The following is a 25,428-nucleotide window of genomic DNA, read 5'->3' as shown; positions in this document are numbered from 1 at the left end:
TATTTCACCTTTATTGTAGGGCACACCAATTTTACACTTCTTTGTTTCATTCGGACATCAACTCTCATATAACATATAATGTTGCCAGACTTTGTGCAGCTGTGGTTAAAATCTGCCGGGCAATGACTTCTGCAGTAGGCTAATATCAATCTTGCCTTGCTACACTAGATTTTAAAAGGATAGTTTAAATATGGTTTTTAACCTGTGTTTTTACCTTGTTTTTACCTTCTTTTATTCTGTATCCCCTTTTTACTTGTGCTGGTCTATGATTGTAATAAAGATAAACTGAACTGTAAGAAGGTGTTCCCCCCCATTCTGTCCTGGTACCACCCCATGTTTTTTTTTTTTTTAACTCAGAAAGTCTTCTCATACCTCTAGGGGATATGGGAACTATTATTTTATGCCCCCCCTTTCTGTTTTAAACCCAGGAGGAAATGATCAGAAATAACTTCTAGGTTTTTTTTTTTTTTGGGGGGGGGAGGCCTTGTGTCCAAAAGCTCAGATGGGCCTACAAAAAGTGACATTGCCCCATGTCCCCTAGACATTTTGGTGGGGTGTGCTTATGACCAATATTTGGAGGCAAAAAATTGCAAAAGAAATTGGGGCGTGGGTGTGGTCAGAGACGTAGGGGGCACAAAAAGAAGATTGCCTCCTCTCTGATCATCTGATATCATCAGCTATGCTGGTGCCATAAAATGTCACCCAATTTATGCAATATGTGTTTGCAAGACTGATTTATCAGCAGCCCTTGTAGCTGCCTGTCTGTGGAATATATTTAATTGAGCTTTCCCTGCTTTCCTCTCAACAGAGAACATACAGAGCTATGTATGACTATAGTGCTCAAGATGAAGATGAAGTTTCCTTCAGAGATGGTGACTACATCATCAATGTACAACCAATTGATGATGGTTGGATGTATGGTACTGTTCAGAGAACTGGGAAAACTGGAATGCTTCCAGCAAATTACATTGAGTTTGTTAATTAATACTGACCATTAGTCCTTCTCAGCTTTCTTTTGGTTTTATCTAATCTTTACAAGAGTACTTTTAAAACCACATCTTCCTTACTTTCTTGTTAATGTAATAATTTGTGTTCACATGCTGAAGTCAACATAAAGTCCTCTAAGACACCCAAGAAGCACCAAGCTCCAAAAGTATGCTGCTTAACAAGATCTTTAGAAATGAATTCTTGATAGAAACTGGAAACCTGGTGCTTGTAATCATGTAAAATTTTCTGTCAATTAGCTCCCACACAGACTTCTGCCTTTACAGTAGGCTGTATTTCTCATTAAAGCTATAATAACAAAGCAGCAGATATTTTTTTAATGTGTGATTAAAGACTATAGCTTGCTGTTAAGGTTTGAGCCATTAAAAACACACATGAATCAAATTTATATATATTATTTTTGTCGCAATGAATGACATAATCAAAAGTTGCTTACTACTGCCTGGCAGCCTTAAACAAAATATATCTAGTACTTAATGGTGAACATTTTCTGATAAACTGTTGTCCAGTCTACTGTATTTTACCCCAAAGCTCTTGTTTGCTTTCATCCATAGTGCCAGCTCATGTCAGTCTTCCTAAACCAACTGTTATGAATGATCCACAAGTCATGAGTTAGCTGTGGTTTTTTGCACAGCTAAGAGACAATTTTAGAATGCATTTGTTAATTCCTACCTTTTCTATTTTGTTAATTCCAACCTTTTTCTATTTTCCCTTGTACTAATGCTATTTATATAGAAATTATTATCTTCAAAGCACTTTACAAATAACATTTTTCTCTCGTCTCTTTCCTTCTGTCAAGAATCTTGGGAATCCTACAATACAGTGTCATGAAAGCAACCAACTATATGTTTTACAGTGTCATGGGTTGGTGGTGGGGTTTACAATATGAATGTGAGATTGGACTTTGGAACTGACTGGCAAGCAAAGTGGTATTTTTCCACTAAGGGTTAGTTGAAGAAAATTAAACTTTTAACAGATTTCTATTCTTGTAAATATAACTCATTGAATAGTTCACTAATCAAAGCATGATATCCATCTGAGAATTTTTGCTTCCACAGAAAGATGAACAATGCAAAAAATATTATTTTGCACAATTAAAAAAAAGCATGCTATCCATTAGCTTAGTTCTATTGTCTCAACAGCTTGGTTCTAATTAGCTTTAATGGAATATTAAAACACTTCTTAGATGTTCTAGACCTTTTAGGACAGGTTGCAATTGTGTGACCCTCAGAATACATATGACCCTTGAGTAGCTTCCTTGTGCCCTTTGGGCCTTCTGAAGCCTCCCAAACTCTGTGGTTTTTTCTGCATTTTTTTCTTGGCCAAAGAAGCCTTTGCTGGCACAGTTTTGCACGTAGACACTGTTTTAGGGTCCCCCATCCCCAAACAGCAAAAATAAATTCTAGGCCAAACACAACTTAAAACGACCACAATGTTACTTCCAGTCAGAGAAAATGATGGCTATTGACCACAGTGGCCCATCTAGGGATCAGAAGTGCCACAGCATGTGCCCGTACCTATTTTTGGACTCAATGAGAATTGAAGTAGCATAGTTGATAAAAGATGAGAAGAACAATCCTAAGAGATGGGCTACTTTCTCAGGCTTTTCTGGCACTGAGGACTCTGTCAGCACCTTTTAAAGAATTCAAATCAGACAAAGAAATGTAAACTCAAATAAAGATTTCCCGATAGATTGGTACACATATTTGCATATAAGGGCTAGATCTGCTGTTGCTAATGGAATGAATTACTGAAATCAGGGGTTTAAAGGCCTGGGTCCAATGTAGTGGGTCCATTTTTGTACATTTTAATTTTTATTGTCTGAAGAAAGTATATTCTAACTGCTTTTAGACAGTTGTATTCTCAAAGATCAGAGAGTGATATTTCATGTTTATTTTGGTTATTATTAAAGATAGTATGATGTTTTAAACATGTTTAATGACTTGTAAGTGCAAAGGTTAAATATTACCTTTGCAATGAATTATACATTTCTATTATTCTGTTTTATCTAACAGGGGAAAATAAATTTATGTCCAGAAGATCAGTAGTCTCCTGGCCATTTTTCTGTTAGTGGAAGTCCTGCAATTTCCACCTTTTGACTCAGTTCAGGGCATTTTAGTATGAACTAGACTAGCAGAGAGATCAAATCAGTATTAATAACAGTCTAGTGGAGCATTCATGTGTTCATGAGGTGAGACTGAATAGACTTTTTATGTGACCATACTGTTTCAGTTTACATGTAGGGGGAGTGACTTTGAATGTGCCTCTGCCACTTCATGGCATCAAAAGTGCTATGAAAGAGAGATGTAAACGGTTATTTGCATTGCCACCTCATTATTTTTTGCTTTGTAAATAGCATCTGAAGAAAAGCTTTGAACAGGCTTGGAAGTAGGGGAGATAAAAGTGTCTGTCTTTTATCTCGCTGTTCAGTCCTAGCAAAAAATCAAAACAAAACAAAATAAAAAACTCAACTCTGAAGCTGCAATTTTCATTCTGAGGGAGCCTCCCATTGGTGCCATTTCTCACAACCATTTTCAGAAGACCCAAGAATGATTTCCATTTCTCTGGATATGTTGAAAAATTTAGCTTGCTTCATGTTCTCAAGCAATGAAGTGATGACAGCAATCTTCAGGACTTGCATGAGAAAAAACAGCAGTAATACAGAATGTAAGTTGGTCTGATCTGAGGAAGCAGTAATTGGAGTCACATTGTTCAGAATATAAGACAGTATCTGAAATTACGAACTGGTAAAGGAGAGAAAAGTAGTGATATAGAACTGATATTTTGGATCTTTAATGCTCAATATTCTTTCTAGCTACATATACTGTAATGTTTTGCATTAAAATGGGAAGTATTTCTTTCTAGAAAAAAATATATGCAAAACTACATATAAATTGTCACGTGTGGTAAATGCCACACATGTCATTTCTTGCAGTTTTTCACTCTGCTGTGGCAGTAGGAATAGTATAGGCAAGGGTAACCAGTAGATCTTCTGGCACAGAGATGGCAAATCCACTTTGGATTTTATCAGTACTCCTGCTAGATTCCTACTCCTATGGTGTTTCATCCACCTTTCACCCCTGATGATATGGACATAGGCACATCACTCACATGAGGCAAAACCTAGGAAAACAGATTTCCTATCTTGGTCTCTTCCATACTTGCAGTGCATTCTCACCTCCCAGCACACACCCACAACATAGTTGTAGTAATTTTGCCACCTTGGAAATCTACTACTGCACTCTGTGTAGGGTCTCATTTATAAGGTCATCATAAGTCAGGGATGACTTGACCACACAACAACAAACTGAGGAGGGCAGAAGTTTAAGTTATGAATAAAAGTCAAAATAGGGATGAGGAACTCTCTTGAAAAAACCATAGAAATATACATTCCACCATGATCCTCAAGCTTTTCAAGCCATTAATATTTTTCCTGGGAGAAGTAAATTAGTACATCTCGCATTGTATAGCTGGATTTTTAATGAATTTTCATTTACTAATTCTGATACATTTTACAACTTTTTGTTTTCCTTGTTGTTTCACATTGCAGTATATGGCTACAGGAGCTCTGTACACACTTAAAAGGCAGAATATTATTAGGTGTGTGACATAGGTCCCCACTGATGCTGATAAAACACTAACAACTTTTCCAAGCAAGAGTTGGAATGTGTTATTTGGTAGGCAACACACAAGCCTTGCGTGGGATCTACTAGCAGTACTGTCACTATCAGTATTACCAGTACTGCTGCCATCATTCAAAGAAAAATGTGTGGGAATTTCAGTAACAGTCTAAGCAAAGCTCTCTTTTCTTTTGGAGGCAACTAAAGGGAATTACATTGGGAAGTACATTACAGTGCGCCCATGTCATACACGGGCGTGCTTTACGTGGCTTGGATAGTGAACAATGGGGTGCTTACTCTTGGCATGCTTGTGCTGCTGCGCCGCCACGTGCACGAGCCCAATTCATTTAAATGGGGCTTGAGCAAAGGCGGAATTTGCTTTATGTGGGGCAGTCCGGAATGGATCCCCCGTGTAAAGTAAAGGCGCACTGTACTTCCAAGAATCTTGGCTGTTGTGTATTGGTGGCAACAGCAGCCATGCAGCCCTTGATACCTTTGGGGGAGTAGATTCACTGAAGTCCATATTCCTTAGACCTTGGCCATCCCTGGTTGGGTCAAAGTATTCTCAGTTCAGTTGAAGAAGGAAACCTGGATTTAGTTCATTCATTCACCCATCTCCAGATAGATCTGGTAGTGTCAAAACTCAAGAGTTCAGATCATGTTTTGGTATTTGATATGTGAAGTTCCTGATTGCCTTGCAGAGAACTATTTATCCACCTCTGATAATCTGAACATAATAAGCCAATGATCATATTATTATTCCATGAGATACTAAACTGCAAGAAATGACTACCTGACCTGTTGTAATTTTATTTTTTAAAAGAAAACTGAAATAAAGTATTGATAGTTGTTTCTCCAAAAGCAGAATTCTACTGCAAAAATGTTTATAGTTATAAATCTTATTTTCATAGTAACATGGACAGCCTTATACATCAAAGAAGTATCATTGCTGTTATTAGAAATTATTCTTTCACCTTTTGGGGATTCTGCACAGGGTTGCAATATTTATTTAATGACTCACAGTCTCAACAGACCTGTGATAAATGCCGGCATCAGGGTGGAGTGGTGGTGTGGCATCCTTATGATGCACACCCCAACTCCGCCTCCATGCCGGCATGACACTATATGTCCCACCGCATATGCATGGCATCACGATGGTCCTCTGGCACTGTGTCCAGATGACGCAATACCAGAGGAGTGCCGTGCTGTGCTGAAAAGCTGTGGCACGAGCAGCTATGGTACCCTTTCTACAGCGTAAAAAGTAGCCACTTTTTGCAGCTCCTTTTTGAGCCACAGAAAGGCCAGATTGGGGCCACAGCATGTAGTTGCCACAGCCCTGGTCCAGCACTGAAAGGGGGGGGGGGCTGCAGGACTCCCCTTAGGGACTGTCTGTTCAAGCCCCCAGTTGCCACGTGAAAGCACACAAATCAAATGGTGATGATAGATGTCCATTCAGTGGGATGCAGAGATGGTACTGAGTGACAACAGTATCACCCTATAAAATATGAAGCCAATTAGTTAAATTCCAGGTTCAAAATAAGACTAAATTGTAATTAAAATTGAATGTGACCACCCTAAGAGGCCTTTTAGACAACCAAGAAGGTATTTTTAATTCCTGGGTTTTTTATTTGCTACTCTAGAATACCTCCAACCTGGTCTTCATTCTAAAACAATCTTATAAATGTTCAGTGAAATGCAGCTTACTGGTAAATTAAGACCTAGTAGAGTTTAGGTGTTTTGAATTGACAAGCTACTGTTAACTGCTAAATTCTAGTTAATATTGAAATAGTATGCAGAAACCTGTCAGTGACAGAGAAATTCTCGAGTATACTTGACATGATAGAGCCAATGGTTTCTGCCAGGAAATGTATAATTGCCAAATTAAAATAATGAAACACCTTAAAATGCCTTCCTTAATCCTTCTTTATTCGGTTCTTTAGTCTTCCTTCAATTCATAAGATGGGATCCAAAGAAGGAACATATATAAGAGATGAGACTAGTGCGTGTTAGAGCTTCACTTGCTCTCACTGTTTTTGTGTGGGTATGATTTGCAGATGTATTTAAACACGCACCCAGAAGAGACAAGCTACTTTTTAGTTGCAGATTTTTCCTAGGTTCATGATGGAGCACATACCTTTCACAGTGAAAATTACAGGTTCAGTCCCTGGTACTTTTAGTTAAAAGGATCACAGGCAGCAGAGCAATTAAAAATCAGCCTAAGACTCTGGAGAACTGATGCCAATCAACATAAGATAGCCCTTATCTAATTACCTATCTGCCATAGGTTGCTCTCTAACACAAATGGTGTGAAGTCCAAAAACAGTGCTACAGGGTTTTATTTTCATTGGACAATAACTAGAGAGTCATGGTGTTCCTAATGTGTCTATATATTGACAAATTACTGAGGATTTCAGAAGGAAGTGGGATTTCTAGAGGGCATGTAATCACTAATACCACATAACATCTGCAAAGGACAATTCTTGCAGCCCACATTCTGGCTAACTAGACAACAGTTCTCAAGTTTATGTCACTGGAGTTTATCAGACAAGGGATATTGGAAGTATAATCCAATGGCAATCTGAACGCAATAATGGGGTTTAACGTAATTGCGTGAGAGACTACCACACGCAAATTTGGGCAATAGGAAGTCAGTCTGAATGCAATTGTGGGGTTTCACATTATTGCGTGATAGACTATCATATGCAATTTTGGGCAATGGCAAGCTATTTTTGGGCAATGGGAAGTCAGTTCGAACACAGTTCGAATTCATGTACATTTGCTGAACTAGCGAATTCACGTGAATGTGTTCTGGCCCCACTCTCTTCTCATTCGAAATTAAGAGAAATGTATCCTGTGTGGTAAACTCCTGCGTCTCCCTACCTCTTGTCTCATATTCAAACTATGAACTTGTTTCAAGCTGTTTGTTGCTTCATCTGGTGATGATCTAAACTGGGGTGATCATCTAATCATTTAAAAATTGGCATGGCTGGCTTGATTGCCGTCAGAGCTGTTAGAAAAGCAAAAAGAAAGGCATTTTACCTTCACTTGTTTTCTAGCTGTATATCTTAAGTCAGTGGTGAGGACAATTTGGCTCTTCTGATACTTTGGACTACAGTTTCGACATTCTCTTACCATTGAGCACACTGTGTAAATGATGGCAACTGTAGGCTGAAGGATCAGGTAGATGAAATATTCAAAACTCCCGCCTTAAGTCAATATAGTGCTGGCTTCCTGCCTTCATTACAGCCAAACATAGGCTATCATCTCCATATTCTGTTCAAATGCCAGCATTAATTTTTTTTCAAATTCTGGCAATTTTGTTCTAATAGGGATTACCACTAAGCAGAGGTGAGAATCATGTGGGAATCCAGATGTTGATAGACTGCAGTTCCCATCAGTCCTAGCCACCCTAACCAATGCTAGGTGTTTCAATCCAACAATATCTGGAAGGAGACATGCTTCCCAACCATGCCATTAAGGAATATGACGTCCTTTTTAAATGCTTATGACTGCTGTTTAAGTTAGGTAGGGGGAAAAAGATAGTTATGATTTTTAAGGTAGCCAAACTAATCAAACTAGTTTTTAATGAGAAAGAGAATGCAAAACTTTGGCTGGGCATATGGGTCTTTCTGAAACGTGCATGTTCTTGCTCTGGATCCAGACATTAATTGCAAGGACTACACCTTTGGAACCCCTCTGGAGACATACCTGGACCTATTTTTTTCTTCCTACAGGTTTGCTTGTACTATGCTGGGACATTCAAAGGAATCTTCATATGCCTTTTTGTATCTGCTGTATAGAAATTGAATATTTTATGTATGATGTAATCAACTTGCTACATATTGAAACATATTATTTTACAGATACCATTACATTACCTGTTGTATTATTACAATTCTGTGTACTTCAGCATTAACAAAGTGCAAGTTGCTAAAACACCAGGAATCAGGTCCCCCCCACCTGTATTTGGTTAGCACGACGTGGAACTCATCATCTAGTTTTTGCAGTTTATAAATAACAGAAAAGTTAAATACATTACTTGCTGAAGTTTGATGTATATTTTGCTTAAAATGTATATTCCTAATTCATTTGCAAAACTGTACTTTTATTTGGGTGTCTGAAATTATGATGGAAACTTTGTTGCTCATTGGGGGAAAGAATTCCAATGGATTGCATAATATGACATAATTTGGCATTTGTTTTGCAAAAGGATAACACCAGGTATTAAAGCATATTTTAAGAGAAATGCTCTAAATCCTGTTTCTCCCCCTGTACACTGTGAATCTTGATGCCTCAGTGGACTAAAGTGACATTCTGCTGCCTAAAGTACTAACCTATGCAACCTCATTCACGTTTTGGTTGATGTCAAATAGTTGTAAAAATTTATATACTCAGCATAACATACAATGGCACGGAAATAAAATATTAAAGCTACATTTAAGTATGCATTATATTATTATTTTTTAAAAAAAGCATCAAAGCAACCTCTCCCAATGATGTAGATTTTTACAGTAATGAAATGTGTTGCTTTGACAGGCAGTGTCAGGATGAGAAAGTGAAAGTCTTTGCCCGTGCTTGTGTATGGTAAGTGTGGGTGTACCTGCAAACTTGGCCCTTGGTCTGTAGGGGTGGCACCAGAGATTATAGGAATAAGGGACACAGAACATGTTTTGCATGCAGAAGATCCCAGACCCAGTCTTCATGCCTTCAGTTAAAATTATCTTAATTAGAAAGGCTGGGGAAAAGATCCTGGGCCTATATGCACTGCACAATTATAGTGCTATATTCCACTTTAACTACCTAGAAGATATCTTTTCTGTGACACATCAAGTTCTAGCTCTTTGTGAAACTTGGAGTGTTATGAATCATAGATATGGTCTTGAGTTCAAACCTTGCTCCCATTGTCCAAAGAGCCCTTTTACACTACACAATTATAGCACTATGATTCCACTTTAGCTGCCATAGCAATATCCTATGGAAGTCTGGAGTTTGTGGAGGTAGTAGAGCTCTCTGGCTTAGGATTTTAAAAACCTCTCCCTCCAATGACAATCCCAGAATTCAGTGGGATGTTGCTATGGCAGTTAAACTGGAATCATAGTGCTATAATTGTGTAGTGTGAGAAAGGCTTCCTTTTCTTGATGTGTTGCTACCAGTAGATAGTTAACCAGCTAGATGGACAAGTGGTCTGACTCAGCACATGGACACTTCATATGTTCATATGGTGTGGACTTTTCTAATTTATTTTTCATTTCAAGGAGGGACTGCCATGATCTGTGCCATTATAGCAACAGTAGGACCTACTGACTGGGTCAGGAGAGGAGAGGAAAACACATTTGTCTCACATTTTCTTTTCTGTCTCTGGGTCACACTTCAGCCTTTTAGCTTCACCATACTATAAGAAGGGGTTTATCTCTAGTCCAGCAAGATCTACAGACAAACCAGATTTTATGCACAGAATAGATTTAAAGACCCTTGCCAGAGTCCCTAGAAAGTTGCTGGCAAAGTAAATCATAACAACCAGATAAACAAGTAAACTGAACTAGTCTATGGCATATTTCTATGTTTCCATATTCTGATTTAAAAAACTATCAAGAGGATTTTATACATCGATTTATGAACATAAAACAGAGGTTGAAAAAGTTCAGATCCCAGAGTTCGCCAGCCAGCATGGTTAGTGGGTTCTGAGAATTACAGTCTAAAAAAGTGACTTTTCCAAGCATATGCTGAATTCACTTTGGATTACCATCCTTAATCTTATGTTTTCAGATTAATGTGAGATATTTCTGATGTCTATCTTTTAAAAAGGTAATCCCCACATTTCTCAAACTCAAGGGGTCAGTGTGTGAATAACTCACAGTCAACGGTAACATTGAACAACTCCTCCCAAAGCTGTTAAAATTAGATTGACATATTTCTGTTAGTGATAAAATAATAGCATAAATCATGAGTCAAAACACCTTCCATTTTAGATGAGAGAAGATTTTTTCAGTATATTCAATTTGGGTTATTGTAACCTTAAGTTGTAGGTGCTTATTTTTCAGTGAAAGAGGAAAATGTATATATAAAATACATATTTATGAATTTAAAGCAGATCAGGAAATGAAATCAATGTGGTGCAATGCTCTGAGTGTTGACTAGGGCACCAGGAGAACAGGGTTCAAATCCTTACTTAGCAATGCACTGGCTGATCTTGGACAAGTCACACTCCCAGTCTGTAGCTAATCATTTATTAATGGCATATAAAAATTCTGAGAAACACCATAGTTTTTTTTTAAATGAAGTACAGTCAGCCCTCCTTATCCATGGCTTGAAAACATTAAAAAAAAGTATAAATTCCAAATAGAAAACCTTGATTTTCCAGTTTATATAAAGGAAACCATTCTGCTATGTCATTGTATTTAATGGGACTTGAACATCCAAGGATTTTGTTATCCATGGGGGTTCCTGGAACTAAACCCCACAGATAACAAATACCCACTGTAGTAGAGTTAGATATACTAGACATAGATAACAAAATACTGTTATCAGAGTTGCAGGATATAATGCCATTTCCAGTGCCCGCTCTGGTTGAAAAACAGGATTAACCAAGCCTCACTAAGATGAGGTGGAAATGAATGTTCTTGTGCTCTTACGTAGCTCCTGTTTGTTTCAGTACAGCTCATTCTGGTGCAGGTGGCAAAAATGAAGAAGCCAAAATAAATTGTCATAAGTGCATTGCAATTTTACTCTTTTATATGACCAGCCAAAGCAGCAGAATAGTGAATTTTCAGCTACCTTTGACCCATATGTATTAGTGATGGCCTAGATCTGAATACAGAGAAATAATAGGTATAGAAATATTCTGTAGAGAACAATGGGTATTCAACAACTTGCCATAGAAATCTAAAAGTTCTGTGTAGATTTTAAATGGAATACATAAAGTAGTCAGAATGACTAGTAAGGACAAAGCAATAAATTTTCCAGCTTTCTCATTCAACTAATAAATATATTTTGAGCTAACTTAGTGTGCCAGATTTAGAAGGAGGATTTCTGTTCCAATTCATGCACAAGTACATACCAAAATGGGGGGGGGGGGAAGTATTCAACATTATTCAAACATTTTGTTTTAAAAGCCCAAATTTGAATGCTAATCTTGTTCATGACTCTTAATGGCAAAGGATTCAGAATTAATTCCAGAGGGAACTGAAATGTCAATTGCAGGGGAGAAAAAAAAATCCCTGATGGTTTAAATTGAGTCTGGCTTTTTAATATGAGAGACAGACAAAGAAGAAAATTAAAGAAAAGTGCTTGTATTATCTGGCTTCTACAAGACATTCTCCTCCTAAACAAAGGATTTTGAAGACTGCTACAAAGGAAGAAGGAAATCAGAGGATATATGGGCCCCGTCCAAATAAAAATGGAACATATTATCAGGGAATAGAATGGGTCTATCTAGCATCTGTACAATAAAGTCAAAACAAGGAGAGTTGGGGGCACAATTATACTGGTGTTTTAAAGTTTGGGGTAGGATGAATTTGCACCTACTTCCATACACATCTACCCATACTACAGACATACAATTCTGGTAGCAAAAAATTATTATTCTCTGTAGTATGCTTCCTACCATTGCATACCCCCATATTCTTTCTGAGGTGGCATCTAACCTGAAGAATTAATGTAGTTTGACACCATTTGAACTGCTGTGGCTCAGTGCTATGGAATTCGGGATTTTTAGTTTTGTGAGCTATTTAGTCTTCTCTGTCAGAGAGCTCTGGTGCCAGAACAAAAACACAAACTCCAAGATTCCATGGGATGGAGCCATGATAGTTAAAGCAGTGTCAAACTGCATTAATTCTGCAGTGTGGCAATGGCTGAGTGAAAACATGCTACTGTCCTTGTGGTATATTTGTTGGTTTTCTATAGACAACTGATTTGCCACAATGAGAATAAGAGGCTAGTCTAGGTATTCTTTTGTCTGATCCAGCATGGTTATTTTAGCTTCTTTACATCCCAAGAAAACCAAGTTGATATCTATGTGACGTCCTTCATCTGGAAATTAAAAACTTTGTAAGTGCTTTCCAGATTCAAATGGAAATATATTTTAAAATATATTTTTCTTTTCCTTTTCTGTTGTTGCTTATCTGTACTGACCTTATGTTTGTTCAGTTTTTTCCTCCCCATCATGACCCTGGTCAATGCACAGGAGCAGACCCAGCGAACTATTCCTACTCTTCGGAACTATCTAGGATTATTGGTGATTGAAATTATTTTTTAAACAGAGGTATTCAGCAACTTTCTGTGCAATTTGTAGAATGACTCAATTGTATATTTTATAGATGTGCCAGTTGTATCCGAGAGCTCCCAAGCACGCTACAAGTGAATGAGATATGGCACTAAGAAATTATATTTTGTGATTTAAAAAAAAACACTGCAAAGGTATGAGCTTAATTTTGCCAAAATTGCTTTGAAAACAACTCCGGAGGATTCCAGTTTCATAGTGCTCATCCAGCGTGGAATGTAGTAATCTGTGCCACCTTCCCTCATTCTCTCTGGAAAGAGAGCTCCTTGTATATAGTGGGAAAAAATGAATAAAAATAAAAATCTGGAAGAGAATGTTCCCAGTCTTTCTTTTTTATTATAATTGATTACTAACATTATGGGACTAATGTAGACATTGCATGATTGGATATTTCACCAGGTAACCAGCAATTTCATCAGCAGTCCCCATTTTGCCACTGTGATGGCAAGTGGAGCTATACCTTTCTTCCCATGAACTTCTGTGATTTAAATGCTCATTAAACTGATATCAGCTGCAGTGAAAAGGGAAGACAAATAACCAAACTTTCTCTTTTTCAAAACCACTTTGTAAATGATGCCCAACTAATCAGAGGAAAAGGACAAGAAACTGGTTGAATCAGTATCCCAGTGCTCTCATGCGTAATTCTTACTAATGGAAAATGTGTCTCTTTCCTATATCATCATTGGACACCTAATACCACCTTTGAGATCCCATCCAAAAGTTTCTTCCCATATCTGATTTTTTTTCTTTATTGGGAGGTCAAAGTGTAGAACTGTAGCATGGTTTCAGTGAACCTAAGTTTTGCAGCGTCTAGGATAATGCAGGAATAAATACAGACTTGCTTGAATAGATTGTTGTCAGAATGGATGGTACAAATATTGTACTTAAAATGCCCTGAGTATAACAGACTGTGCTTGTATCAAAAAAGCTATAGGTGAAGATTTATACAGCTGTTCTGCTAGTTCTATCCATCTGGATTCAAATAAACATCTCTGCCATATGTCAGGCTCTTTAGATATTGCTGCCCTACTTAGCATCATTGGTGTGGAAGACTGAGCTGCAGTCCAACAACATCTAGAGAGTCACAGATTTTTTTCTATCCTTTATTTAACACATACAAAAGCAGTTCCATGTGAGCATGTGTGGCTAGCTACTGGTATGAATAGCAGCATGATTTGGTTGCTCCATCCATACTCTGGATTTAGTCAGCCTGATTTATCATTATTAGAAAAGGAAGTCTGATTGGGAAATGAAAGCCAATGCTAATTCATCTTCAGAACTAGTAAAGATTTTCATTGCAAAACAACTGATTCTTCATGAAGAAAACAGATCTGACAATTCAAAAGCTTGACTCGGTGAGTGAAAATAGGGCTCCACCTCAAGGAAAAAGAGCAGGAACCAAGAGCTGTTTTTAAAGTGAAGGGGCTCAGGATGGGAAAGCAGGTTATTATCAGCTTTGTAAATAATAATAATAATAATAATAATAATAATAATAATAATAATAATACCAGCTAAAGAATTAACACTGTGATTAGTGTGAAGACAATGACAAAATAATAAATTAAAACTTACAAAATTGTTTAAAGCATAACATTAATATATCAAAGAACATAGAAAATATGTAAATCGCTATTAAGTGAATGCAAAGTGGTTATAAACTAGGACACTTCTGATGGTAGTTCCATAGGAGGCTCAACTACATAGGAGTCTTGGTGATCCTGCTACTTGCTTGGTGATTATTTAACGGGTCTGAGCTGTCTTTAGTCTAGTCCTGGATGGGACACTCAAACTCCCCAGTGATCCCTGTTCTGGGGTCTATGAAAAGGAGGAAAAAGATAACAGGATAAATCTGAGAAATTCCTGGGTAAGAATACGCATAAGTTCCCCAAACAGTATTGGTCTGATCTCCAAGTCAGCAGCTGTCTTATCTTTAGTTGTAAAAGCAATTCAGAATTTGGATGAAGAAGCTGATCTTGAGATGGCCCATGATCTTGAGATGATATGGCTGCCACTGTTGTTTTCTGCTTCTACTGTACACAGGTACAAATGTAAAAATGGGTATTTATATAAACAAATTTATTAATGTTGTATGAAATGATGTGTCCCCACAAGATGTTGTTGACCTGACAGTCCTAATAGTTCTCACCATTAGCTATGCTGACGAGGGCTGCTGGAAGTTGCAGTTCAACAAGAAGTTATTGGAAAGTATTTTGTGTGGTAGCTTTTATTGATAAACTGCTTGCATGAAGATAAGAAACGTTCTGCTGGATCATACTGAAGACCTGTCCTGTCTGATGTTCTGTTTTCACAGTGCCCTCACCAGATGCATATGGGAGGGCTACACACATGATGGGGGAGCCATACACCCTCCAAAATGTGTTACATAAGTAGGGAGCATCTACTCTGGTTATTTTATGGTGAGGCATTTCCCCACCCTCCCTGCATAAACAATGGTGCCAAAAGGCATATTTACACTTGAAACTGAGGCTAAGACAACATAACCAGAAGACTTATTCTCCTTGAATTTTGCAACCACCACTACATCTTGTGGATGTACAGTAATTTCCCTCAAGTAATGATACGCTGTGTGAAAAACACTTTCCATTTCATATGCAAGAGTCACACAATTAAGGGAGATTTTGTCAGTGCCACCATAACACAAATGTTTTCATGTAAACAGTTCTAGCATGTCACAATGATAACCAAAGTACATACAGTGGTTACTTCTCATGATTCTACAGCATTTTATTATCCTATTTTGTAGCCTATTTTTTGCATCCTATTTTGTATCATACTCTTTTGTCTCAATCAACTTTTTGTATCTTACCTTTTTCTACGGATTTCAGGGGATCATATGTGTGAAGTTATTATTATTATTATTATTATTATTATTATTATTATTATTATTATTATTAACCTTTATTTATGAAGCACTGTAAATTTACACAGCGCTGTACATGCAATCTTTTTAGTTAGACGGTTCCCTGCCCTCAGGCTTACAATCTAAAAAGACATGACACAGAAGGAGAAGGGAGTGGTGTTTCTTTTCACCTACCCAACAACCCTGTGAAGTAGGACTTCATCTACACTGCAGAAATAATACAGTTTGATACAGATTTAATACCATGGCTCAGTGTTATGGAATTCTGGGACTTGTAGTTTTGTGAGATATTTAGCCTTCTCTGTTAGAGACATTTAGTGCCACAACAAGCTACAAATCCCAGGCTGGAGCCATGACAGTTAAAGCAGTGTCAAACTGCATTAATTCTGTAGTATGGCAGCAGCCTAGGTTACGCTGAGGGAGAGTGAGAAGTGCAAGGCTGCAGAGTGAATGTCATTGCTAGAAGACATCTATAATTCAAAGTTTTTGTTCCACATTTTACATTCTATATAGAATTCAACATGGAATTGTAATCTAAAGCACTATTTCTAAAATTTATCCTGAAATGTGTTTTGACTTTTACTTCTTTTAGCAGTGTGCGACTGTGCGACATGTATTGATATCATATTTAAGGTTTTCCATAGTTTTCTTTCCTTTCTCTCTCACCTTTTGACAGAATACTGGATTATTAAAGTGTCCATCCTTTCTTTCCAAAGGATAGGAGGTAATTGCACAAAAGTGGCACAAGGTGGCAGGTGGGTACCATATATTCAATAAGATATGTGATGAAGTGGAATAATGAAACTTTACAGGACTAATTGTTTGATGGATTTAGGACAGCAGGAGAGTCTGAATAAATGACAACCTTATCAGGCACATAATTGAGTTATCTATTTTTAGTTAGCATGTTATTGCATGCATAATGTGATTAGTCACATTTTTATCACCTGAAAAAGCCAGTTGTGATTCATTCTTGTTGCTTTTCTTTCTTTCTTTAAGTGATGATGAAAGTTTCAGGCTTGACCTGAATGGTAGAGAAAAGTTGAAGCCAAATAGTGTTTCAGAGGTTTTATTAACACATTGGACCCTGACACATAGAATGGCTGAAATTAGTGTTCTAGTATAATTCAGTCTCTCTACTAGAGACTACCAAATATATCATCTTGTTCTACATGTAAAATGAAAACCAAACCATAATGCAGCTGCTCTCTTCAAGTCTGACTAATCCAAATAGTGGCTTCCAGCTGTGTTTCTGATTAGTCGCTCTGATTTGATGTTGAACAAATGGCAATTTTGATGCTGGTTTTGCATTATTTTTTTTTTAAAAGAAGCTTATCCCCTCCTCCCCACTCAAAACACAGAAATGATAGGAAGAAAAGAAAAGAAAAGAAAAGAAAAAAGAAAAAGACTGGTGTCCAAAAGGAAATAAACACTTTTTAAAAAGTTGTTGGTCCCATCTTTCTGCTCCTGAGCTTTTGCTGAAAGCCAGCATGGCATAGTGGTCTGAATGTTGGATCTCGACTCCAGAGACCAGGGCTCAATTCCCAGCTTGGTCATAAGACCCACTGGGTGACCTTGGGCAAGTCACATACTCTCAGCCTCAAAAAAGGACAATGGCAAACCTCCTCTGAACATAGATTGTTGAGAAAACCCCATGGCAGGTTTATGGTAGGATCACTATAAGTTGGAAATGACTTACATCATCATCATCGTCATCGTTGTCAACTACAACAGTTGCCCTCACCTCATTTGTAGTTTATGGCCTTAACCCAATTGATAGACCTGACTAAAGTAAACTTGTTTAATCAACGGGATTGACCACTAAATCAACATTTATCATTCAGTAATTGATTCAATGATTCTCTTCTAGTTGGGGCTGTTGTTGTGTGCCTTCACACCATTTCTGACTTATGGAGACCCTAAGCCAAAGTTTGACCTAAATAGCTTAAAGGCACCAGATGCTATCTAATCTTGGAAGTTAAACAAGGTCAGCCCTAGTTAGTACCTGGATGGGAGACTGTCAACAAATACCAGGTGCTGTAAGTATAATATAGAGGATGGAACTAGCAAAAGCAGGTTTTAGTACTCCTTGCCTATGAAAACTCTATGAAAATAATGAGGTCACCATAAATCAATGGCAACTTGAAGGCACATACATACAGAAGGCAAACCTTTTTTTGATTGGACAAGATATGTCTATTCCCATCCCTCTGAAACCAAAGTAGCAGATTTTGGTCTGAATCCAATACTAGAAATGCTGCCTCAGGTTGAGTATCCCTTATCTACAATACCAACATCCAAAATTGTCCAAATGGGTGCTTGAGATAGTGACACATTAGCTTTCTGATGATTCAGTGTACACAAACTTTGTTTGATGCACAAAAGTATTTAAAATATTATGAATAAAATTACCCCCAGGCAATGTTTATAATGCGAACATAAAACATAAATTAATTTCATGTTCAGACTTGGCTCCCATCTCCAAAATATCTCATATGCAAATATTTCAAAATCCAAAAAAAGTCAAAAATCTAGAACACTTCTGGTCCCAAATATTTTTAATAAGGGAGCCTTAACATGTATATCACTTCTGTTCCAGCTGAAATGTGACTGTATGGTCTGTTTGGGAGGTATGGGGAGAACACTGGCCCTTGTATTCATGCAGTTGCCCACCTATGGTCTAAGTGAGAAATGAAAGGAAAGCAGTGGATAAAGCTGTGGAAAATATGCATGGCATCAACACCTGGGTTGGCTTGGACTTGCCATGACCTGCTGCAGTTGATGATGCTCAGTGGAGCAAATGCCTCCTCCACCCAGGTCAAAGTATACAGCAGCCAAAGCCAGTCAAGTTATTTTGGCACTCTTTAAATCTTCAGATCCATTGGACAACAACTCCCTTAGTCAACATCTTAGGGATCATGAAAGTTGTCACCCTACACACCTGAAAGGTAATCAGTTATGGACGACGTTTCTTAGAGATACAGATACCCAGCATCCAAAAGTTAGGTGTTTGTCAGTTCCTTTTTCACACTACTTTCCTTGCCTCCATTTGCAGCTAACTTACTGAATCTTACTTGTTAAGTATCATGCCTGTCTTGGGGGGTGTTCACACTTAAGATTTGAAACGATTTAAAATACAACGTTTTTAATAAAACTGATTCAAAATAACCCTGGTCTTATCCCGCGTTCCGAATCGCTTTTATTCTTCGTTCCTATCTGGTTTTTTAAATCGAAGTTTTTACCTGCTAGCGTTCCTACTTGGCATGAAATCGGTGTTTAAATAAATCGATTTTTCTCCTCCATATCTTATTTGGAGCTGTCAATCAGTAGTACGTCAGAATGACGTAACATTAATCCGGAATATTTGGAAGCGATTTATCTTTTGGCATCGTTTCCATTTCATTGACCGTTTGTGAATTGATGTATTTTTGGCGTTTTTTTTTCCAAATGGACCAATGAAGGCGCTTAATCACTCAAACGTCCTCTTCTGCGTCTCCCCATATTACCTGCCATAACTCAGTGCTAGGGAATCCTGGGAATGGTAGTTTATTATGGCACCAGCACTCTCTGGCAGAGGAGGATAAATGTCTCACAAACACAACAGTTCCCATAATTCCTTAGTACTGAGCCAGTGCAGGTTAAGGGTTCTCAAACTGTATTATTTCTACAGTGGGTTTGGAACTACAGATGAGGGTTTTTTCATAAATTAAAAAAGTTGTTACTTTATAATTACCTTATATACACACACACACTCATATGCAAACACACAAATATATATGTGTATATAAACCTATATGTTTATGTGTGTATGCATTTATATATATATGCATGTGTGTGTGAGAGTATTCATATATAATCGTGCGTGTGTGTCTGTCTGTCTATCTGTCTGTCTGTGTGTGTGTGTGTGTGTGTGTGTGTGTGTGTTTGCCAAATCGGATCAAGGAGGAGAAGGCAGTGGGTTTCAGTGGGTAGAGACTGTTATGCATCCAAAGCCCAGGGTTGGAAAATGGGATCAAGGAGGAGAAGGCAGTCAGTTTAAATGGGATAGAGACACAAGACAGAAAAGGGGAAAAGAGAACGATCCCAGCGGCAAGAGGCTACAGTCAAAAAATAGATAAAGGGACAAGAGCAAGGGTGAGAAAGCAGGAGAGAAAACAGAGCGTGGGGTAAAGACCTAAGAGAGAGGAGAGAGTGAAAGCCAAATAAAGCAAGAGCAAGAGACGTCCCAAGACAGCCAGGGAGAATCCCTTCAGAGAGCCCAGAGATCAATGAACGAGGCTGCTGGAAAAGCAGGGAGGGAGCACTCTTCCCAAAGATTCTCTTTCCCGGGTTGGAGGAGAAGGCAGTTTCCATTTGAGAAAGGGAGGGAGAAAGGCTCTATCCCCCCCCCCCCCCCATTGATCAGAGCCCTTTCTTGCCTGGGCGAGATCAGATGCCTCCTTGTGAGGAGCCTTCCCTTCCCTGCCTGGGCGAGATCAGATGCCTCCTCGCGAGGAGCCTTCCCTTCCCTGCCTGGGCGAGATCAGATGCCTCCTTGTGAGGAGCCTTCCCTTCCCTGCCTGGGCGAGATCAGAGTCCAAGCGGGCAGGGAATGCCTCTTCGAGAGGAGGCTTCCCTTCCTGCCTCTCCTCCGTTAGAAATGGGCTCTCCCCACACAGAGGGGAGGTTGCAATCCACCGGGGGAAGCCTTGTAGTCCTTTGGCAGATGCAGGCGCTTGAGCAGCCGGGACTTCAGGCACTTAAAGCGCTGAAGAGATTAAGCGCCTGTAAACCATTAAAATAAAAAATAAAAATAAATCCTTATCTATTATTGAAAGACCACAGCGGACAAAGGGGTGAGGGAAGCAAAAATGGTGACAGCCACGACGGATGGGGACAGAAAGGGCAACTCCCCCAAGGCCAGCCCCATTGCACTCCGCTCCTCCCATCCAGCTAACCCGATTTCAAAGGCTGTCGTTCCTATTTAAATGCTCCAGTTCCTATCCCGATTCAAGGGAAAAATGTAGGTTCGACCCTAGTACTTTTTTAACGCGCGTTAAATGACGAAAACACGATTCAAAATTTTAAACCGCTCTACGATTCGAATTGTAGTGGGGATGATTGCAGGTTGCTCTAGAACCGTTCTAGGTTTAAATCGGATCCTAGTAGGAACGCCACTCCTAGGATTCGATTCAGAACACGGGGTTTCCCCTAGTGAGAACAACCTCTCGGTTTCCCTGTAGCATATCAGACAAAGGATAGGTGCCATGGAGGAAAAGGTCACAGATGAAGGGAATTAATATCTGAAAGTGCTAAAGACTATCAATTTGGACAGGAGCCTACATTATGATGCAGCCTCTAGTCTTAAATCTGCCCCATTGCCAGCAAAAGAAGGAAGCAATTCTCCAAAATATCTAGAGAGGCACACTAAAATAGTGCACCAGAATTCCTTCTTTTTCAAGAGTAAACTTAAAATATTTCAGCCTCTTGAACATATTGAACGTGTACATTTGCATACATTAGGCAAGGCTGTTATTCTCCTGTGCCTTCAGAATCAGCAAGCTGGTTTGCATTCAAACCTGCTTTGGAAAAGAAACATTTTCTTAATTCATTCCAGTGCAAACATACCAAGACTACTCACGTAACCATGATTCCATTTGCTGATGTAAGGCAAACACCAAATGTTTGCATCCTGTCAACCCCTAGAACTTTAATTGGGTTTTGAGACAGGACAAGGAGCAGCTGGGTCATTTTGAGGTCATTCTAAAAACTGTAGAATTGGAAAAAACTGCTGGTGGCTGCTGGTAGCTGGTGGCTTCCATGTCAGTGGGGCATGAATTTGTCCTGGGTTTTAGTTAAAGAGATTCAGCACCTTGGATAGTTTTTTAAAGTTCAGAATAAAATCTGGAATGGTTTTGTGATGCAACTGACTGGAAAACTACCAGCAGCCCCTGGATCATGCTAAAAAAAAAATCACTGGTGACAGTATTTATTCTATTATACAAATGCCTCTACTTACATGTTGTAAATTAATAAGCAAACATCTTGAGTTCTGCAGAACTCTGCTTCAGTTAGAAAAGACTTCCTCAACCCAGAAATTTCCAGATACGTGGCTGTCAACCACACAACTCCCTGATGGGGTTTGTTGTCCAATGTATCTGGTGGCCACCAGGTTGAGCGGAACAGAAAGGAAGTAAGGTAAGGAGAGCAAACACTGCACTTGATATTAATTCTTCTACATCTGTTGTGCTCCATTAAGACTGTTGCAAAGTGTAGATACATGGGTTGTGTCACACCCAGCTTCTTCTCTCAGATGCCTTATATTTGTTTTGCTTAACATCAAAGTCTGGAGAAGAGTTCAAAGTATTCAGAAAGTTCTCTGATGCTGACATTGATTCAGTTGGTTTCCTGGTGGCTTTTGAGGAGTTTCCTGTTGTTTTGACAGTTAATTCTGTTGAAGTGCTGGCTGAGCTATGAAATGGGAGAAAGGACCAGAACAAAGAGAGATCCTCATTTTTGTTTGTTGTAATATACCCATGTGTTTCAATCCTATAATACAACATTCTGCTTGCAGGAGCAACGTTTTGCTTGTGAAACCAGCCTGGATGCAGATGTCCATTTTTTCTTATCAAATGAGAAAAGAGGGTTTTGTCTGTTGATGCAGATGAGCAATGTGGATCCAGGTATGTATGGCACTAGGACTGAATGAGGCCACTCCTTAATCTCATTTATGGAGTGAAAAGCTGCTCATTGTTTCATGGATCTCTCTGTCTTGGTTTCTCAGTTTTTCTCTGTCCCAAGCAACTAGTGTGGTCATATGTCCAGTTACCCAGAGGACAGTCCTCTGTTGGGATTTACTGTATTTCTATTTAAATTATAGTACTGTTTTTCTGAATTGGTATATAATAAAATTATCTTATGGAAACATTGTGCAAATGTGTGTCCTTTAGTTTCTTTTTTGATTTTGCATCTCCTCTTTCATGGTGAAGCAGAGGTGATCACTCTCAAAGCAATCTGTTTTCTTGAGTCATTCTTCATGTGTCTTCTGTTATTCTCTCTTTCTCAGCATTATGGCTGGCAAGATCAGAACCTAACAGTCCAAATAAGATGTTTTTGAAATCTTGGAAGCAGTTGTTCTGTAAAAGCAGGAATGAGAAACTTGTGGCCTGAAGATGTAATTAGACTGCAACTCCCATGATCCCTTATCATAGGCTATGCTGATTGGGGATGATTTGACAACATCTGGAGGGCCGCAGGTTTTCTTTCCTTGTTTTAAAGGATGCAGTGCTATTACCTCATTCTCCAGAGCTTTGTACCTGATCAGATTATGGTCCAATGAGGCCCCAAGTCCTCAGTAATGCTACTATCTATTCAAATATCTATTACATTGTAATGTTGTAAACCTGTTTTCTGTTATTTGCTGTGGGTTTTGTTGTTGTTGTGTGCCTTCAAATCATTTCTGACATATGACAACCCTATGATGGGGTTTTCTGAGGCTGACAGTGTGTGACTTGCCCTAGGTCACCCAATGGGTTTTCATGGCCGAGCAGGGATTTGAATCTTAGTCTCCAGAGTCATTATGGACCTACAACTGCCTATTACCTTTCCCTTGTTTTGATTCCATAAACAAACAAGCTTTATTAGCATTGACTTATTAAGTATGATGGTGTACTGATTATTATTATTTTTTAATGTGTAGAGGGAAGTGAGAACAAGTAGCTTCTCATTTTATATGCCTAGGGATTTGTTTGTCTTTCCCCCTAGAAAATAAATACCATGTGCTTGTGAATGTTTAATTTTTCCCTTTCAGTGAAGCAGTGACCACCGAAATCTAGAAAATGCATGTATTTAAATACATTATAGGAAATGAGAAAATTAACAGAGGGGGTGCCACTTTCTTTGGCTCCCATCTCTGAGAAGGGCTAAATAAGTGGGAAGTAGACCCTGCACTGTATGAAAGATACTACAGTTTTTAAATACATTTTGCCTCTGAAATGTAAATAGTTGCATATTTTTAGAACTAACTCATGACCTCATTTAGGGATGGATGCAGAGTGAGATGCTGCGGCAAACACGTCACTTAATAGCCATCCAATATGCAGACTGTTTTACAAATATACATTTTAGATGCATGATCTCCAGCAATTGGTGAGAGATAGCAGACCTACAGAAGGAGGTGGGATTATTTCACACCTAATCAGAACATTTTGTCATCAGAGGTGAAGGACAAGATGCTGAGCACTTCACTTCCATGTATAGAACTGACTGCATTGGCAGTGGAAGCTTGCCTCAGTATGAGCAAAGGTACAGCATCCTTCAATGGAGTCGAGGGCAGGAAGATAGCTGAGAGGACACAGCATGGCATACACAGCTCTGCCCAGTCCCCTCCATTTGGCAACTGCTTTTGGAGGTGGCTCCTGGTCTTTGCAAATATCAGAGGTGATCCTGATATTTCCTTACTGCATATTTATCATAGAGTTCAAATCAGATCTTTTATTGTCCTGATTCACTAAACACCTACACAGGCTGCTTGGAGTGAATCATCATCAGGCAGAGGCAGTAAATTACCAGGAGCTAGAAAGCATCCTTGGATGTGGGAATCCGTTATGAGAAAAGTAGTAGTAGTAGAAATTTATTGTTAAAAGCTAAACGCCGTCACAATATAAAATATATCCAACCAGTAAATACAAAAAACAGAGTTTTAAAAAAAAAGCATAAAAATCACCAAAAACAACATGGTAAAGTTAATAAAAAGAGATCCATCAACAAAAGGCCAATAATACATCATAAATGATAAAATAATATAACCATAAAACTAGACTGGAACTAGCCATCATTCCCATCAAGAAAGCTAATTCTAATCTTGCTAGCAGCTAAACCAAATTTTGCTACCATAGAAGTAACAAATGCATTGTTGCCAGCCAAAAGGACACAAGTCTGCTGAAAGCAAGATCTACCGGAAAGGGATTTCAAAATACAATCAAGAAACCTTTGTCTAGGAGATATATACAGAGGGCAGTGTAGAAGGTAATGTTCTATATTCTCCACTTCCCCAGTTTTGCAGATACATAGTCTTAAATGGACAGGAGTGTTGTTATATCTGCCCATCAAATAGGCAGAAGGCATACATTGGAATCTTAGAGCAGTAAATGCTTGATGAGAAAAGTGTTTTTCAAAGCAGTCAGAGTAGAGGGAGGCAACAAGAATCAAGGCCACCATGGTCCAAGGGTCGAAGAAGCCAAGAAATCTGAAGTCTGAAGTGCAAGAGTCTGGAAACAGGTATCAGAGACAGGAATGTTGGTGAGGAAACAGAGGAGTTAGTTCCAGAACTCACCTTTGGCAGACTCAACCCTGAGTATCTTTGTTCTATCCTTTGTTGTATCCTTCTGTCCCTCCTCGATTGAGGACTTAGGGCCTATAAAGACCGGCAAGGGCCCTTCTCCCTTCCCTCCCATACTTGGGATAAATGTCCCAGGTATCAGAGGGGAGGGAGCCTTATTTGTGGATTTCCACATTTGTGGGGGTCTTTTACCCCTAACCCCGACGAATGTGGAGGGACGACTGTAATAAGAACATAAAAGTTGTACAGATTGAGTCTCTCTTAACTGAAATGCTTGGGAACAGAAATTTTAGAATATTTGTATTTATATAATGAAATGCCTTAG

General features: G+C 38.7%; 1 protein-coding gene across 4 annotated transcripts in view; it reads left to right on the top strand.

The window, feature by feature from the left end:
- The window catches only part of NEBL (nebulette), a 192,208-nt gene extending 179,005 nt beyond the window's left edge, over positions 1-13,203 (top strand). For all 4 annotated transcript variants that reach the window (XM_089533338.1, XM_089533335.1, XM_089533337.1 and 1 more), the window contains one exon: positions 809-13,203. In XM_089533338.1, coding sequence (XP_089389464.1) covers positions 809-985 — 177 coding nt within the window. In that variant the 3' untranslated portion in view covers positions 986-13,203. The remainder of the gene's footprint in view (positions 1-808) is intronic.
- Positions 13,204-25,428: the final 12,225 nt, after the last annotated feature.

Source organism: Sceloporus occidentalis, unplaced genomic scaffold (genome assembly GCF_023333645.1).
Source record: "Sceloporus occidentalis isolate IW3139 unplaced genomic scaffold, rSceOcc1.0.p SCAF_7, whole genome shotgun sequence".
Taxonomy (NCBI): domain Eukaryota; kingdom Metazoa; phylum Chordata; class Lepidosauria; order Squamata; family Phrynosomatidae; genus Sceloporus; species Sceloporus occidentalis.
The sequence above is the reverse complement of the archived record's forward strand: the minus strand, read 5'-3'. Positions and strand labels throughout refer to the sequence as shown.